Source organism: Globicephala melas, chromosome 13 (genome assembly GCF_963455315.2).
Source record: "Globicephala melas chromosome 13, mGloMel1.2, whole genome shotgun sequence".
Lineage (NCBI taxonomy): Eukaryota > Metazoa > Chordata > Mammalia > Artiodactyla > Delphinidae > Globicephala > Globicephala melas.
The window spans coordinates 84,936,648-84,952,508 of NC_083326.1; the positions used below are offsets into that span (position 1 = coordinate 84,936,648).

Here is a 15,861-nt window from a genome sequence, read left to right on the forward strand (position 1 = left end):
AAAGCAATCAGACTCCAGTTAAAAAAAAATTAAGAAAAAAAAAAAGACCCTCTGCCCTGTTGATGGGTTTGGTGAGCAGAGGGGTTTGTGCCGTTCCTCTCTGGGAGGACTGGTGTCAGCGAAGGGGGAGTCACAGAGTGGGAAGGACGTCTGGAGGGGAAGAGGGTGTGATGAGGGGCCCCAAGCAGTGTTGCCTGTTGTCTGAGCCCATTCTGCAAAGATCGGCCTGAGTCCGACCTCCTCCAGGAAGCCTTCCCTGACTTGCCAGTTTCTCTCTCCTGCCAACACCGTGACACAGCCTCTCTGGCTTCACTAAGCACACATTCCTCTGAGCTCTCGCTCAGACTGTTGTTTGATATTCAGTGCTTCCTTCAATGGGTATTTAATGAGCACCAGCTAGGTCCCAGGCTGGGGACACAGTAGCGAGCAAAACAGGCTGAAATCCCTGCTTTCCTGGTGCTTATGTGTATGTGTGAGATACAGAGAGAGAGAGAGAGAGAGAGAGTCAACATAACAGATAAATAACTTAATTAGTATGTTATACACTAAGTACCCTACATACAAACGAGCTCCGTTCCTAGAACGCGTTCGTAAGTCCAATTTGTTCATGAGTCTGACAAAGTTAGCCTAGGTACCCACCTAAAACCATCGGCTATATAGTACTGTACAGTAATAGGTTTATAATACGTTTCACACAAATAATACATAAAACACAAACACAAAAAAATAAAGAAAACATTTTCGGGGCTTCCCTGGTGGTGCAGTGGTTCAGAATCCACCTGCCAATGCAGGGGACACGGGTTCTAGCCCTGGTCCAGAAAGATCCCACATGCCGCGGAGCAACTAAGCCCGTGCGCCACAACTACTGAGCCTGCACTCTAGAGCCCGCGAGCCACAACTACTGAGCTTACATGCCACAACTACTGAGCCTGGCTCTAGAGCCTGTGCTCCGCAACAAGAGAAGCCCCCATAATAAGAAGCCCGCGCACCACAACGAAGAGTAGCCCCTGCTCGCCACAACTAGAGAAAGCCCGCGCACAGCAACGAAGACCCAATGCAGCCAAAGATAGATAAATAAATAAGTAAATACTAATTGTATTTATATAAACTATAAATAATTTGAAAATGAATTAAATTAATTTTTAAAAAAAGATTCATGTACCACAGTGTTCATAGCAGCATTACTTACAAGGGCCAAAAAATGAAAGCGGTCTTTGTTGCTGTGCGCGGGCTTTCTCTAGTTGTGGCAAGCGAAGGCCACTCTTTGTTGCTGTGCGTGGGCTTCTCATTGCAGTGGCTTCTCTTATTACGGAGCACGGGCTCTAGGCACGCGGGCTTCAGTAGTTGTGGCTCGCAGGCTCAGTAGTTGTGGCTTGTGGGCTCTAGAGCGCAGGCTCAGTAGTTGAGGCGCATGGGCTTAGTTGCTCCGTGGCATGTGGGATCTTCCCAGACCAGTGATTGAACCCGTGTCCCCTGCATTGATAGGTGGATTCTTAACCACTGTGCCACCAGGGAAGTCTTTTTGAATTAGTGTTTTTGTTCTTTCGGCTATAGACGTAGGAGTGGAATTGCTGGGCCATGTGGTATAAATATAAAATTGTATTTTTTTTAATTGAAAAAACCTTATTTAACTTTTTAAAAAGAAATCTCATTCTTCTGTTTTATTTTTAGGATAGGATTTATCATGACCTGGGCTTACCTTGTTTGTTTATTTACCTGACTATTAAGAGAGAAATCGCCTCTATTTTGTCTACCAGTGAATTCTCCATGGCTAACACATATTCACTGCTTAATAAATGTCACTGAATAAATGAATATGCCAGGGATTGTAGTGACCATGGTGTTATGATAGGTTTTGACCTTTGAGAACTTATGTTCATAAGATTTAGCAGTTGTTCTCCTTGGTGTTCACCCAAAGGAGTTGAAAACTTATGTCTACACAAAAGCCTGTACACGGATGTTTATAGCAGCTTTGTTCATAATTGTCAAAACTTAGAAGCAGCCAAGCTGTCCTTCAGTAGCTGAATGGATAAATAAACTGTGGTCCATTCAGACAATGGGATATTACCCAGTGCTGAAAAGAAATGAGCTATCAAGCCGTGAGAAGATGGGGAGGGGCCTTAAATGCATATTATTCAGTAAAAGAAGCCTCTCTGAAGAGGCTACATGCTATATGATTCCAACTCTATGACATTCTGGAAAAGGCAAAACTCTGGAGACAATGAAAAGATCAGTGGTGGCCGGCCAGGGGTTGAGGAGCGGAGTGATGTACAGGTAGAGCACAGAGGATGTTTAGGGCAGTGAAAATACTCTGTATGAGACCATAATGGTGGAGACGTGTCACTGTCCATTTGTTCAAACCTATAGAATATACAAAACCAAGAGTGAACTGTAATGTAAGCTGTGCACTTCGGGTGATAATGATGTGTCCATGTAGGTTCACTGATTGTAACAAAGGTACCGTCTGCTGGGGGATGCTGTTAATGGGGGAGGCTCTGAGTGTATGGAGGGAAAGGGGTATATGGGAAACCTTGGTACCTTCTCCTCAATTTTGCTGTGAACCTAAAACTGCTCTAAAAAAATAAAGTCTTTAAAACAAAATTACATTCTAGTAGTGGAGACAGACCCACCTTATCAAAGCAGAGAATATCAATATACGTACCAGGCAGGCAGGAGAATAGGGCTCAAAACCCAGCTGACCGGGACTTCCCTGGTGGCGCAGTGGTTAGGAATCCTCCTGCCAATGCAGGGGACACAGGTTCGAGCCCTGGGCCGGGAAGATCCCACATGCCGCGGAGCAACTAAGTCCGTGTGCCACAGCTACTGAGCCTGTGCTGTAGAGTCCGTGAGCCACAACTACTGAGCCCACGTGCCACAGTTACTGAAGCCCGCGCGCCTAGAGCCCGTGCTCCGCGACAAGAGAAGCCACCGCAATGAGAAGCCCGTGCACCGCAATGAAGAGTAACCCCTGCTCGGTGCAACTAGAGGAAGCCTGCGTGCAGCAACGAAGACCCAACACAGCCAAAAATAAATACATAAAATAAATAAATTACAACAACAACAACAAAAAACCCTGGTAGCTTCTTGTCTCCCAGAATGCATATGACACCCCCCTACACACAGATTGACAGGGTGTCCTACTTGGTCTGTTGAGTGTGTTCAGAGACTTAAACAAATACGTATGGAACTCCTACACTTTTCCAGGCACCGTTCCAGCTGCCACAGTCAGAGCAGCAACTGTACAGGTACACTGTTGTCCTGGTGGCACGAACAGTCAAGAGAGGAAGTCGGAGTTCAGTCTCATTGTATTTACCGCCAGTAACCAGCAGGCTTACTCTAGGGCGTTTGCTCAGTGTAATCATCGTTCAGTATTTACCTGGCTTTTTGGTCATCTTTTAAAATAATGCCCAGAAAAAGGTTCATAAGAAAAAAGCAGAATCCCTGAGACCAGAGACAGCCTCTCTTGCTCCATTTATAGAAAAAAAAAAACTTATATGGGGAAAGCATCTCCGTCTGGTAGCTCAGAATTATCTAGAAGTTTGTGGGGAGAAAAAATAGTTTAGGTAAATGGTACAACCTGCTACAGAGCAGTTCACGCTTTTGAACTCTCCCTCGTTCTTTACTGCTCTCTCCCCCACTATTGCCTTCCCTCCCCACCACCCTCCCTCCGCAAAACGATCATCGCTGTCATCATGAGGGATCTGCTGAGAAACGGCAGGGTGCGCTTCCTGGGGACCAGCTGCTGGATTGGGGCCCATCCATCTCCCCTGCTCCCATTTCTCCACCTCCTTCTTGCTGGCGTGTCTGAGCTGCAGCCATACTGTGCACTCGAAAGCTGTCCCACGGTCACGTGGAGGGGGCTTAGCTTTTATTACAGGACAGGTTTCCATGGGAAACAGGGCCTCTGGGAAGCAAGTCCTTTTGGGAGGAGGCTGTGAGTTCTAGCTTGAGGGTAGAAACAGGCAAGCAGTGTTCCTGACCCTTCCAACACACACACACACACACACACACACACACTTCTCCACCCCAGGGAAAAGAAAAATATCTGATGATTATCTCATGACTGACCCTGGTTCCCCAAAGGCAGCGGTAATTGTTAAATGGAGAGAATCATGGAACACTTTCTAAGTGGAAAGGCTCATCAAGAATAGATCAGGAACGGGTAAAGTTGATACTTATAAACCCATTTCCATAGAAATGGACTTATTAGCGGGCACGCCAGCGGCCGAGAAGTCAAAGACCCCCTTCCTCTGGTTTGAGGGAAATGACTTAAAATAAAAACTGATGCATAAAAGTGACTCTGACTGGAGTGTTACTCCATTTGTAGCTGGTCTTGGGCAGGTTCCTGTAGCAGGTCCACAGGAGAAGAAGAACCCACAGTTAAGGGAGGGCCAGCCTTCCCACGCAGACCCTGCCCCCTTTGCCCAAAGACTGGCCACGTCTGCACCCCAAGACCGGAGTGCGGATATAGCAGGATTAAACTGCTGATAACAGAGAGAGTTACGGTCCTTTTCTTCTTGTGCTGGATTTTCACTTTCTCGGCGGTAGTTTTTCTGAAGTTTACTGAGTGCTGAGACCCAGGAGGCATTAGCAGCAGCTCCTTAGATCTGCTTACAAGCACGGTGCAGACTCAAAAGAAACTGAAGATCTGATCTGACAGGGCCGAGCATCTCTTACAGGAGGAGACTTAACAGATGGATAAGTGGAGAATCCCTGCGATCAGAGAAGTGACTTGAGGCTGGGGTGTGGTGGCTGGGAAAGGGAGGTGACCGAAGCCGAGAACCGAGCGCCCAAGTTCCTAAGCTCCTGAAATCCCTCTTGCAGGGCCCCGGGAAATAGGGGTCTCCTGTTCCCATGTGAGCCCACTGTCATCCTCTCATGACGCCAGGTCCCTTATTCAACACACATTCCCTTCCCCGTGCAAGGCAGCATGTGCAAATAGATAACTTGATGATTCATAGCTCACGGGTACCCACACCAGGACAACCTGGCTAGATAATTTTAATACATTTATACTTCAATTTAAATCGCCACTTCTGGCCGGTAACCACTGTATTGGACAGAGCAGTATCAGAGAGTTTCTTAAAACCTTGACTAAATGGAAAAAACGTTGGACGTGACAAATTCTAATGTAGTTCTGTTTGGGGTAGAGTTCCGTATCAGGTCACTGTAACTTAGTTTTGCCAACACTATAGCTGTACTATAGCTATTTTTAAAAAAAAATTATTGGGGTGTAGTTGATTTACAATGTTGTGTTAGTTTCTGCTGTACAGCAAAGTGAATCAGTTATGCATATACATACATCCACTTTTTTTTAGATTCTTTTCCCATATAAGTCATTACAGAGTATTGAGTCGAGTTCCCTGTGCTATACAGTAGGTCCTTATTAGTTATCTATTTTATACATAGTAGTGAGTATATGTCAATCCCAATCTCCCAATTTATCCTTCTTCCCCATTGCCCCCTGGTAACCATAAGATTGTTTTCTACATCTGTGACTCTATTTCTGCTTTGTAAATGAGTTCATTTGTACCATTTTTTTTATTCCAAATATAAGCAATATTATATGATATTTGTCTTTCTCACAAGGAGCTAGAAGATTTAAAGAACAAATGTACTGTAGCTGTCTGTCAATACTGTGGTTTCTACCCTGTTCTTAAGTCTTCGTGGTTGGGGGCGTGGAGGAACTGTCCACGGTAGGAGATTCTGTTGGGCAAGCAACAGGCAACAGGCTTTTTTTCAAAACTCTTTCCTGGGCTTCCCTGGTGGTGCAGTGGTTGAGAGTCCACCTGCCGATGCAGGGGACGCGGGTTCGTGCCCCGGTCTGGGAGGATCCCATGTGCTGCGGAGCGGCTGGGCCCATGAGCCATGGACGCTGAGCCTGCACGTCCGGAGCCTGTGCTCCGCAACGGGAGAAGCTGCAACAGTGAGAGGCCCGCGTACCGCAAAAAACAAAACAAAACAAAAAACTCTTTCCCTACAGGTTGTGAGTTCGGTGTCTGGGCTGCAGATCTTGCCCTAGATCCCCAAAGACAGGGAAGAGGCTTCCCAGCTCATTTTAGTCCCGGCAGGCCCATTGTTGGTAAAGGAACAGGTTGGTTGGGGTCACTCAGGCTTTTGGAGCTGTGAATCCTTCACTCTGCTGTCATATTGCTTGGATCCAGATACAGCTAGATTCAGGGTGACGGTCAAAGACTTATGGAGCAGAAGTCGTCCACAAATCCCATGCTGGATGGCTCGTTGTTTTACCTCTCTGTTTAGTAACTCCTCCCATCCGTGCAATAGTCAGCCTATAATTTATAAGTTCATGTCCTTATGAGAGGCTCTCCCTGTGTAGAAAGATGCTGAGAATGACATTTGCCCTTTTCACTTATATGTGCCCCGTCCGCTTTCTTCCCCCTCCTCCAAACACTGTGCAGTGTTCAATGTGGTCACTCCATGAATGAAGGCGGGGGGGATTTCTTACATCCCACCCCATCCCATTGCAGGCTGAGGAAATGAAGAACCTGGCGTAGCTCCTTATTCATGGGGGATTTCTTACATCCCACCCCATCCCGTTGCAGGCTGAGGAAATGAAGAACCTGGCGTAGCTCCTTATTCATGGGGGATTTCTTACATCCCACCCCATCCCGTTGCAGGCTGAGGAAATGAAGAACCTGGCGTAGCTCCTTATTCATGGGGAATTTCTTACATCCCATCCCATCCCGTTGCAGGCTGAGGACATGAAGAACCCGGCGTAGCTCCTTATTCATGTAGCTCATAGTTGATGTCACGGACGAGGCACCTTATGGGGTCCTTTCCCATCCTTGGTCTCACGATGCTTTCACAAGCCCATGTAGGCACTAATGTTCTCCCCAAATTCTAAAGCTCAGAGTTTGCACCACGGGTCCACAGCCACACAGGTCAGCAAGTAAACGTAGAAACAGCCAGAATCCAGGCTGTGCCTCACGATTGGAGTAATGGTGGCCCTAGGTGACGGTGTCGGGCCACGTCCCGTGTGTGGTACCTGGATCGTGGCGTCCGCAGGCGTGGGGTTGGGGAGGACTGAGAGGTGACAGTGCCCAGAGATGCAGTGCTGTCTGAGCTGCTCATTCAGGGAAGGACAGGGCCCTGAAGACGGATGGCCTGTCCACTCGGAGGTGTGGGCCGTCTGTGGGCAGCCTGTGAATCAGGCTCTGTCGACACCGCCTGTGACCTGTTGGACCTGGCGAGCCTTCTTTGGGTTGACCGAGAGGAATGTGGCCATTTATCGCGTTCTTGACACTCTGCTGAGTCTCAGGTTTTAAACTGCACTTTACTGTGTGTTTGTTTTGCAGAACAAATGGCTCCTTCTATGAGATCTTGCAGGTGGACTTTGGAATCGACAACAGCAGTGGCCTGGCTGGCGCCCAGCAGATCACCTGGCAGGTGGAGTACCCGGTGGAGGACGCCGCGAGGGAGCTGGTTGTCTCCGAGATCTTTGTCAGCCACACCTCCTTCGTGGGCATCGTCCCGCTCGCAATGGTGAGATGTCGGGCTTCGGAATCAGTGTCACAAAGATGTTTTCTCTGAGTACTTTTTTTTTTTTTTTTTGCCTCGCCGTGTGGCATGTGGGATCTTAGTTCCCCGACCAGGGGTCAAACCCTGGCCCCTGGCAGTGAAAGCCCAGAATTCTAACCACTGGACCGCCAGGGAATTCCCTGAGTACTTTTAATATTCAAAGAAACGTGAGCATTTTATAATCTGCTGTTTTCTATGCACCTTGAAGTTGCTTGAGCCAGGGAAATACACTTAAGTTATATTTTATTTACTTGCTTTCTGTAACGCCTCCTTGGAAACTAGGGCCTGCTGTGTAAATCCGCTTTCCTTTGTGGACACTGCTGAACCGTGTCCTGGGGAGCCTGTGTTTTTTATTGCCTCAGCCTGTGTGCATCTCAGGATCGAGTGTTGTCCTGAGGGAAGACAGTTGCATTGAAATGCATCAGGAGTGTGTGGTGGGAACGGCCTCTCTATATGCTGAGTAAACAGCCCCTGGTCAATTGCCCTGAGAGTTCCCATGTAGCTTGGGGATTGGGAAACTCTAAAATGCAGATGGACCGAAAGAGCCTTGTTGGGAACTGACCAGATGAACCTGGATAGGGTCCCAGAGACCATAAAACCACATGTGTTTCTGTTTCTGGCCTGGGGGTGACCAGCTCTCTCCTCTGAGCTTGGCCGAAGCTCTATTCACAGTCAGGCTCAGGGAACACCTCTGAGAACAGTGTCGTGGACAAGGTTCCAGAACCTTAAAAGACGGTGCCGATGGGTCACAGGGTTAATAAACCCTGGGAGTGCAGGGCATTAGCAAATGCCCTTTCCCACACTGGAAATGTCCAAATACATTCTGCACTGCTTTGACCTTCCTGTCTGGGACCAAAGCATGGGGGTCCACACCGAGCGATTCTAGGACAGTCTGGGGGTACTTCTATCATCCCTACTCAAAGTTGGATACCAGGGCTGAGATCCTTGCAAATAAAAGCCTCTGTCCTACAATTAATTCTGCAATCCCCATGTTTGTGTTCTTGACTCTTTGCCCCAAAACTCCCTTTCCCTATGTCTCCCATATCTGGCTCCTTCTTGATTCGACTGTTAAGAGGCACCTTCCCTGACCAGGGAAGCCAAGCTGGCTGTCCATCCCCCTTGCCCATCCCTCTCTGTTTACATCTTCATCCTCTTCCATCTTCTTCATAGATATTATCAGTGTTTGAGGTTTAGGATTCATCATCTATGTTCCTCCCCAGAAGGAGAGATCCATGACGGTAGGCTTCCCGTCAGTTTTGTCCACAGCTGTGTCCCCAGCACCTAGAACGATGCCTGGGGCACTTACGATCTGTGGAGTGAATGACTGAATCCCGTGCTGTAATCTGAGCTACCCAGATCATCTAGTTCTTGAAGGCTAGACGGTTGGAGATGATCTACACCAGCAGTGATCTGCATTTTGGTTTGAGGGCGGCCACAGTTCCGTGGGAAAGAGCCCCGTGAAGGGGCAGAGGTGGATGGATGAGGATTTTGGGACAGAGTGAGACAGTCCTATGTTCCCTTTCCCAGGACCTTTTCTGTCAATTCTCCAGATCGACCAAGATCTGGCTGAGGTTGTGTCATCTCTTTACTCGAAGTCCTTAGGATTTTGCTGTATGTCTCATCAGTACCAGTCAGTTCCCTGGGACCTCTGCAGCCTCCTGCTACTTGTAACGATGAGGGTCGTGCCTTTCTCTCGTGGGCAGGTGCTGGTTCCGAGAGGAGCTAGAAAGTGATGTATGTTGACCTGCCAGGAGGCTGGAACCAGGACGGGGTATGGACCTGCAGTCAGCCCAGTACAGCCCACCGACCAATCCAGCCTGCCGCCTGCGTTAGTAGAAAATGTCTTATTGGAACACAGCCTCATTTGTTCTGAATTGTCTAGGTTTGCTTTAATGCCGTGATGGCAGAGGTGAGCATCTGGGACAGAAAGTGTATCCTTGGCCAGAACGTTAATGTTAACATCTTGTAGTAAAGTAACCTAAGGAGAATACTGGTGAATGGGGACTATTATTCTGTTGTTATAGGGCTTCAGCCCATATTGTCTCCTAGTGTGGCCTTTCCCAATGAGACCTTTGCTTGGTGAGACCCTCCAACGCTCTTTGGCCAGAGGTGAACTCTTCTGTCATGATGCTGCCTGAAGACCTAACTCATGGCACTGGTCTGAGTGGGGTGCTCATCACTGGGTCAGGGCACGTGGTGGGATGGGACAGAACCTAGGGCAGAAGGAGGTGGTGAAAGGTGGGCAAGGATGGAGAGCCTGGCAGAACAGGGAAGGAGGCCAAGATACAGGTCGGCTCGGACAACCTTTCCTCAGCTGCCAGCACTCCCCCGTGGGGCTCATCTTCTGTGCTGTTCCTGTATTAGTGACAGGTGCCTGGTGCAGCCCTGGGAGGGGTCCAGCGGATGCGAGCGGTGCACTCGTTTTGGCTGCATTGCCGGCGCTGGTCTGTTCTCTGTGGCACTCGCTCCGCCATCCCCCAGCTTCTCCCCCGCTGGAGCCAGCTGAGCTGCGTGCTCCTCCCTGGCTTCTCCGAGGAGGCTGTGGTCTGTCTGCTGTGCTCACCGCAGGTCTGTGGCGAGTAGTGTCTCCCCATCTGGCTGATCTTTACTTAGGGATGGTTTCTTGCATTTGGCTTTAATTCCCACTGGCTGGGAGGTGCCAGGGTTGGATGGTTGGGTGGTGTCATGTATCGCAGCGCACCTCCTGCATCCCCGTGGAGAGTGGCTCTGAAATGCCTCCAAGGGACCAGAGCTATTTAGTAAAGTTTGCGGTGGAACCAGAGTTGGTAGTTCATCCTTTCTCTTTAATCAGTTGTTTTAGCTGCTTTCCAAACCCGTAACTGCCAGAGTGGCCTTCAGGGGAGAATTTTGCCTACTGCTCTTAGGGTGTAAGTAACTTTTATGTAATTCTTCCTTCCCGCCCCCCTTCTTCTCCTTTCCCTTCTCCCCTCCCCCTCCTACTTCTTCTCAGTGGCACCTAACCCTGGACAACTTAGGCATGATGTAAGGGTGCTAGATTACTCATCCATGGAATGTTCAAACAAAATTGAGCTTGCTATTGTATCAGAGGAGCGGAAGCCACTTTTGTAGTTAGGACAGAAAAACTTGAAGTGGAAGCACTCAGGTACACAGGAAGTAGGACAGATGATAAGCCAGGAACAGAACACAGGAGACTCAGGAATCATAGCCGGAGTGGGAATCCACCCACCCCTGGGCTGGGAGGCAGGAGGAGGTGATCCTGGGGCCCAGGGCTGGGGTCCCCTAAGGAACACCGTCTTTGGGGTCAGCGCCTCTGGGAGCCAGAACCCATCAGGGGAAGGCTTGGGAATGGATCTGAGGGCAGACAGGCTCTGGCCGATGCCCTTTTGTTGTACGATGTGAGCCTGAGGTCCCAAGGTGTCCCAGAAGCCTGTCCGTTCAGAACCTGGCCACGCTGAGCCTCGGTCTTACTCACGTCTTCTCATGGCTCACCCTTGGCCCAGAAGGCTCCACTTCGTTGATTTCTTGTCTCTTTCACCATCAAAGCCGACTCTCACAGAGGGTTCTCCTGGCCACTCCAGCTAAATTCGTTCTCTCTTTCGTCTATAATTCATGCTTATTCACGTGATGCTTTGTGCATTGCCTGTCTCCGTCTGGCTCCAATCACGAGAAAGAATTTGAGCAGGGAGAGGTTGATATAAAGGACCGTTAATTATAACAGGGACTAGAGTGATGAGAGATTGCTTGCTAAGAAGTGAGGAGAACCCTGAAGAATATGGGAATGGCCGAGTCAGGAGCCTCCGCTGCCCTGGGACGGAGTTAGGGCATCTGAGCCAGAGGCCTTCCCCCAACCCTCCGAGATCCAGACCTTGCCGGAGAGGGTACATTCACAGCCCGCTGAATGAGGAGAAGCTGCTGAGGTAGCATACCAGTGGAAATTGCTGGAAGTCTGGGGACAGCTGTCCACAGGGAGCTGTCTCTTCAGAAGCACTTGCTACCAAACCACTCAAAGTGGATGCTGGTGAAAGCTGCAGGGCACTGGGTGCTGCAGGAGCTGGATACAAGGGTGGGGGGGAAGCCACCAGTGCTGGAAGAGTGCCCCAGAATCAGAAAGCAAACACTTTCCTACTCAAGTGTCTCTCCAGCGCCCCCTACTGACATAGCGTAACTCTTGCCCATTGGCAAAGGACAACTGTTAAAGGCTCAGATCCATTTTCCCAGAGCAGGTCATGGGGGGTGAATTTGGTTGGAGCCAAGAGGCACTGAACTGATGACCAGAATACTCTCTGTCTTCTCCACTGGATCACAAGCTCCTCGATGGGAGGGACCCTGTTTGTTTTGCTCACCAGATGTTTTCTCAGCACCAAACGTGGTGCCTGATACACAGTGTCTGCTCAGCAAATGAGCAAATGGTTATATTTACCATCAGAACCTGAACCCACTGGCTGGATAGCCCTCATCTGCTGTATTAGTTTCCTTTTGCTGCTGTAGCAAATCACCACAAACTTAATGCTTTCAAGGAACACCAACTTATTATCTTAAGAGTCTGGAGGTCACAAGTCTGAAATGGGTTTCTGCCAGTTTTGTTACCCTATTGATTTACCTGGTGGGGGGGCGGGCGTCCATACTGACAAAATTCTCAATTGTTTTCTCCTTTGAGTTAGTTGTCAAGGAAATATTTTGGTCAAGAGTACAGGCTCTTGGGTCAGCCTGCCTAGATGGAAATTTGGACCCCAACGTTTACTAGTTTTGTCATCTTGGGCAAGTCACTTAACCTCTCTGAAACTCAACCTTCGTCATCTGTAAAATGTAAAAATGAGGTTGCCTGCCTCTTAGAGTTTTATGAGGATTAAAGACGTACTGCAGGAACACAGCTGACAAAAATCCAGGGGAGGGAGAGGACCCCAAACTCTCCTTGAGATCCACTCCCTCCACCCCCAATTCCATGGAACTCCTCAACGCTTGCTTAACCCACATTATTTAACAAACTCAAGTGCCTATTGTGAAAAAAAAAAAAAAAAGGAGCACGTTGGCCTGGCACATTGTAAGCACTCAATGATATTTAGCCATCGTTGTTTTCATCATCACCATTGTGCTGTCTGACCACGTGTAAATATATGTGTCAGATTTGGGCGAGGGTCAAACAGAAGTTCAATCTCGGTACGGGTGGTGGATTCCCCACCTAGAGGAAAGAAAGAGCTCGATTTGATGAATCAGATACAGCTGTGGTGCACGTGGAGAAGAATGATGATGGTGGGTAGGTAGTCAAGGCGGCTGCTGCCCCCTGAACATCTCACTCAACCTCACAGCATCCTCTGAGGAGGGACTGCTATCTTGGGATTCAACCCCAGTATTATGATTTAGAAGGTTGCTGCCACAGTGTGTGACCCTGTGTAGTGTGGGGTGCTGTGGACACCCCTCGGGTAGCAAACCAACCTCTACTTCAAGAAGGTAAATATGCAGCTTTAGGGGAAATCATGATAAAACTGGGAAGAGACCCCAGGCATGGAAGCCAGGGTGGGGGCTGATGCAATAGTCCAGGCAGGAGGGTCTGTAGAAGGACAGAGAGTGGTGATGTACTCATCCACCCACCCATCCATCCATCCATCCACCCATCCGTCCATCCATCTGTCCATCCATCTATCCATCCATCCATCCATGCATGCATGCATCCATCCATCTCTTGGTCCATTCGTCCACCCATCTGTCCATTCATCTGCCCATCCATCCATCCGATGGTCCATCGATCCATCCATCGATTGATCAATCCATCCATCCATCCACCCATCCATCCATCCATCCATCTGTCCATCCATCCATCCATCCATCCATCCATCCGTCCATCCGTCCATCCATCGGGTCAATCGTTATACAATCGGCCACTTATTTAGCATACACTGTGTGCTGGATTCATTACTTTTTGGTGCATGGAAAGGGATAAAATGGAATTGATGGAAATTTTGAGTTGATCACCAGGCCTTGGAAATCATTGTGTCTAATGTTTCCATTTTAGCAGACAGCACAGATGGTCAACACCTTCAAAAATCCCATCTTAAAAAGGGCAGTCAAAAAAGAGGAGTGTTGCAACCTAGGGCAATAACGATGTTCTCTGCATCATCTTTAAAATCTAAAATTTAAAAATAGTCTTTGTGCTGCCCCCTCCATGGCTGGGAAATGCCAACTTTGTGCCTGTTTCTCTTCCCTTCATAAAGAAAAGCCCTTCTTTTCTTTATGAAAGCATGAGTTTTCTTTTCTCCCCCACCCCCCCCCAACTCTGTCCCTCATTCCCTTTCAACTCTCTGCAGTTTTATGTCCAATTACTGAACTTTGAGCTTAGAGATTTATTTCCGTGGGTGGCTTGGAGTTTAGGGCTGCAGCCCACCATTCCACTACAGTTCTTAAAACTAAAAAGCCCAGCTCTACTCATGCAGATCAAAAACACATTATCTTTCAAAAAGTTGGAATCAACAAATGAGCCTGCTTGGTGAGTTTCTAAGCAACTGGGCACGCAAGCAAGGAAAAAGCGAGAGATAATCAGATGCCTTTTTAGCCGTCTTGGCCTGAAACTTTAGAGCAAGGCCTGGGCACAAATACTTCTTTATTTCAAATAATATTTGTGTGTCTACTCTGTGTTCTAGTGAATGGCGATGAACAGACACACAGAGTCCCAGCCCTCCCGGTGCTTCCATTCTAGGAGAGGAGAGTACGGAATATAAGAGACAAGTACATCCGATCACTTCAGATAGTGATGTACGCTGTGGAGAAATTCGTGCTGGGTCACAGAACAGAGACCCTGGGATGGAGGCGGGCAGTGCTAAGCGATCAGGAAGCTGTCTGTCTAAGGACCTGGCGTTTGCTCTGAGAACTAACTGACGAGCAGCCAGCTCCGGAAGGCTGTGCAGGAAGCACATTTCAGGCGGAGGGAACAGTGCGCATCTCCAGGCAGAATTAAACTCGGTTTATTTGAGGAACTCAAAGAAGGCCAGGCTGTTGGAATGTAGACCGCAAGGCGGGGGTCGGGGGGGGGAGGCCGGGGAAAGAGATGAGATTGGAGAGGAAGCCAGGGGCAGCTTTTGCAGGCCTTGGTAGTAACAGATAACCTTTCGTGGGCTTTCCAGTGTCCGGTTATTGGTGTCTGTATTAGCCGCCTCTTGCTGCTGTAACAAATTACCGCAAGCATAGTGTCTTTAAACAACACAAATCTAGCTTACAGTTCTGGACATCGCAAGTCTGAGACGGGTCTAGAGGACAAAATCAAGGTGTCAGCAGAGCTGCATTATTTTGGAAGCTCTAGGGGAGAATCTCTTCCTTGCCCTTTCCAGCTTCGAGAGGCGCCCGCATTCCTTAGCTCATGACCCCATGTCACACATCACTCTGACCTCTGCTTCTGTTACCGTGTCTCCTTCTCTGATGCTGACCCTCCAGCCTCCCTCTTGTAAGGACCCTTGTGATCACGCCGGGCCACCTGCATAACGCAGGACACTCTCCCCAGCTCAGCATCCTTAACTGAATCACATCTGCAAAGCCCCTCAGTTGTGTAAGGTCACATGTTCACAGGTTCTGTGTCAGGCAGTGCCTCCGCAGCTGCGTGACCTTGGGCAAGTGACTTAAGTGTTCTGTGATGGCTCAGTTTCCCCATTGGGAAAATGGCCCAGGGCTGTGGTGAAGTCACATGTGGGAATTTCCCAGAAGAGAGCCTGGCATTAAATTAGTTGTCCGAAATAGGAGTGGTGGCCGTTAGCTCAGGACGGTAGTAGCACGCAGAGTGGACAAGAGGAGGGACTTCTGGCACCGTGGTATTTTGAGGTCATTGGATTAGACAAGACACGTGTGACGTGTAGAGAGAAGTGTTCACAGTGGGAGCCTGCAGAGCCGGAGGGGGACCGTGTCAGGGGAGCCCAGGCTGATGAACATTCTGACTCTAGCTTGCAGGTGGGGAGTTATGTCTCTGAAAGATGTTTTCCTTTCTTTCTCTTCGATTCTTGCTCCCATAGAGGGAGGCGTTCCTCCTCCCGCTTCCCCGTCCCCGCCGCCCAGGGCAAAGCCATGTGAAACCATATTGATTTGTTGGCACTCTGCTCCCTTGCTGTCTGGGTCCAGGCTGCCGGTCCAGCGGCTGCAATTCACTCCGCTTGCCTTGTTGAAATTCCAAGTGTTCTGTACACCCTGTATTTTCTTGGGATCATAGTCCTGATGGCGCAAAACAATCAGGGACTTAAATCGCTTGAAGCTCCTGCTTCATGTCACAGGGCGTCTCTCTCCCTCCCTCTGTGGCTGTTTTCTTTGCCCGTTGGCTCTGCATGTGGCCCAGGATGCAGAGGGGGCAGACGTTGTCCTGGGAGT

At 49.0% G+C, this 15,861-nt stretch overlaps 1 protein-coding gene across 2 annotated transcripts in view; it reads left to right on the top strand.

Moving 5' to 3' along the window:
- The window catches only part of TMEM132B (transmembrane protein 132B), a 403,314-nt gene that overhangs the window by 306,776 nt on the left and 80,677 nt on the right, over window positions 1-15,861 (top strand). For both annotated transcript variants that reach the window (XM_060310360.1, XM_060310359.1), the window contains exon 4: window positions 7,317-7,503. In XM_060310360.1, coding sequence (XP_060166343.1) covers window positions 7,317-7,503 — 187 coding nt within the window. The remainder of the gene's footprint in view (window positions 1-7,316; window positions 7,504-15,861) is intronic.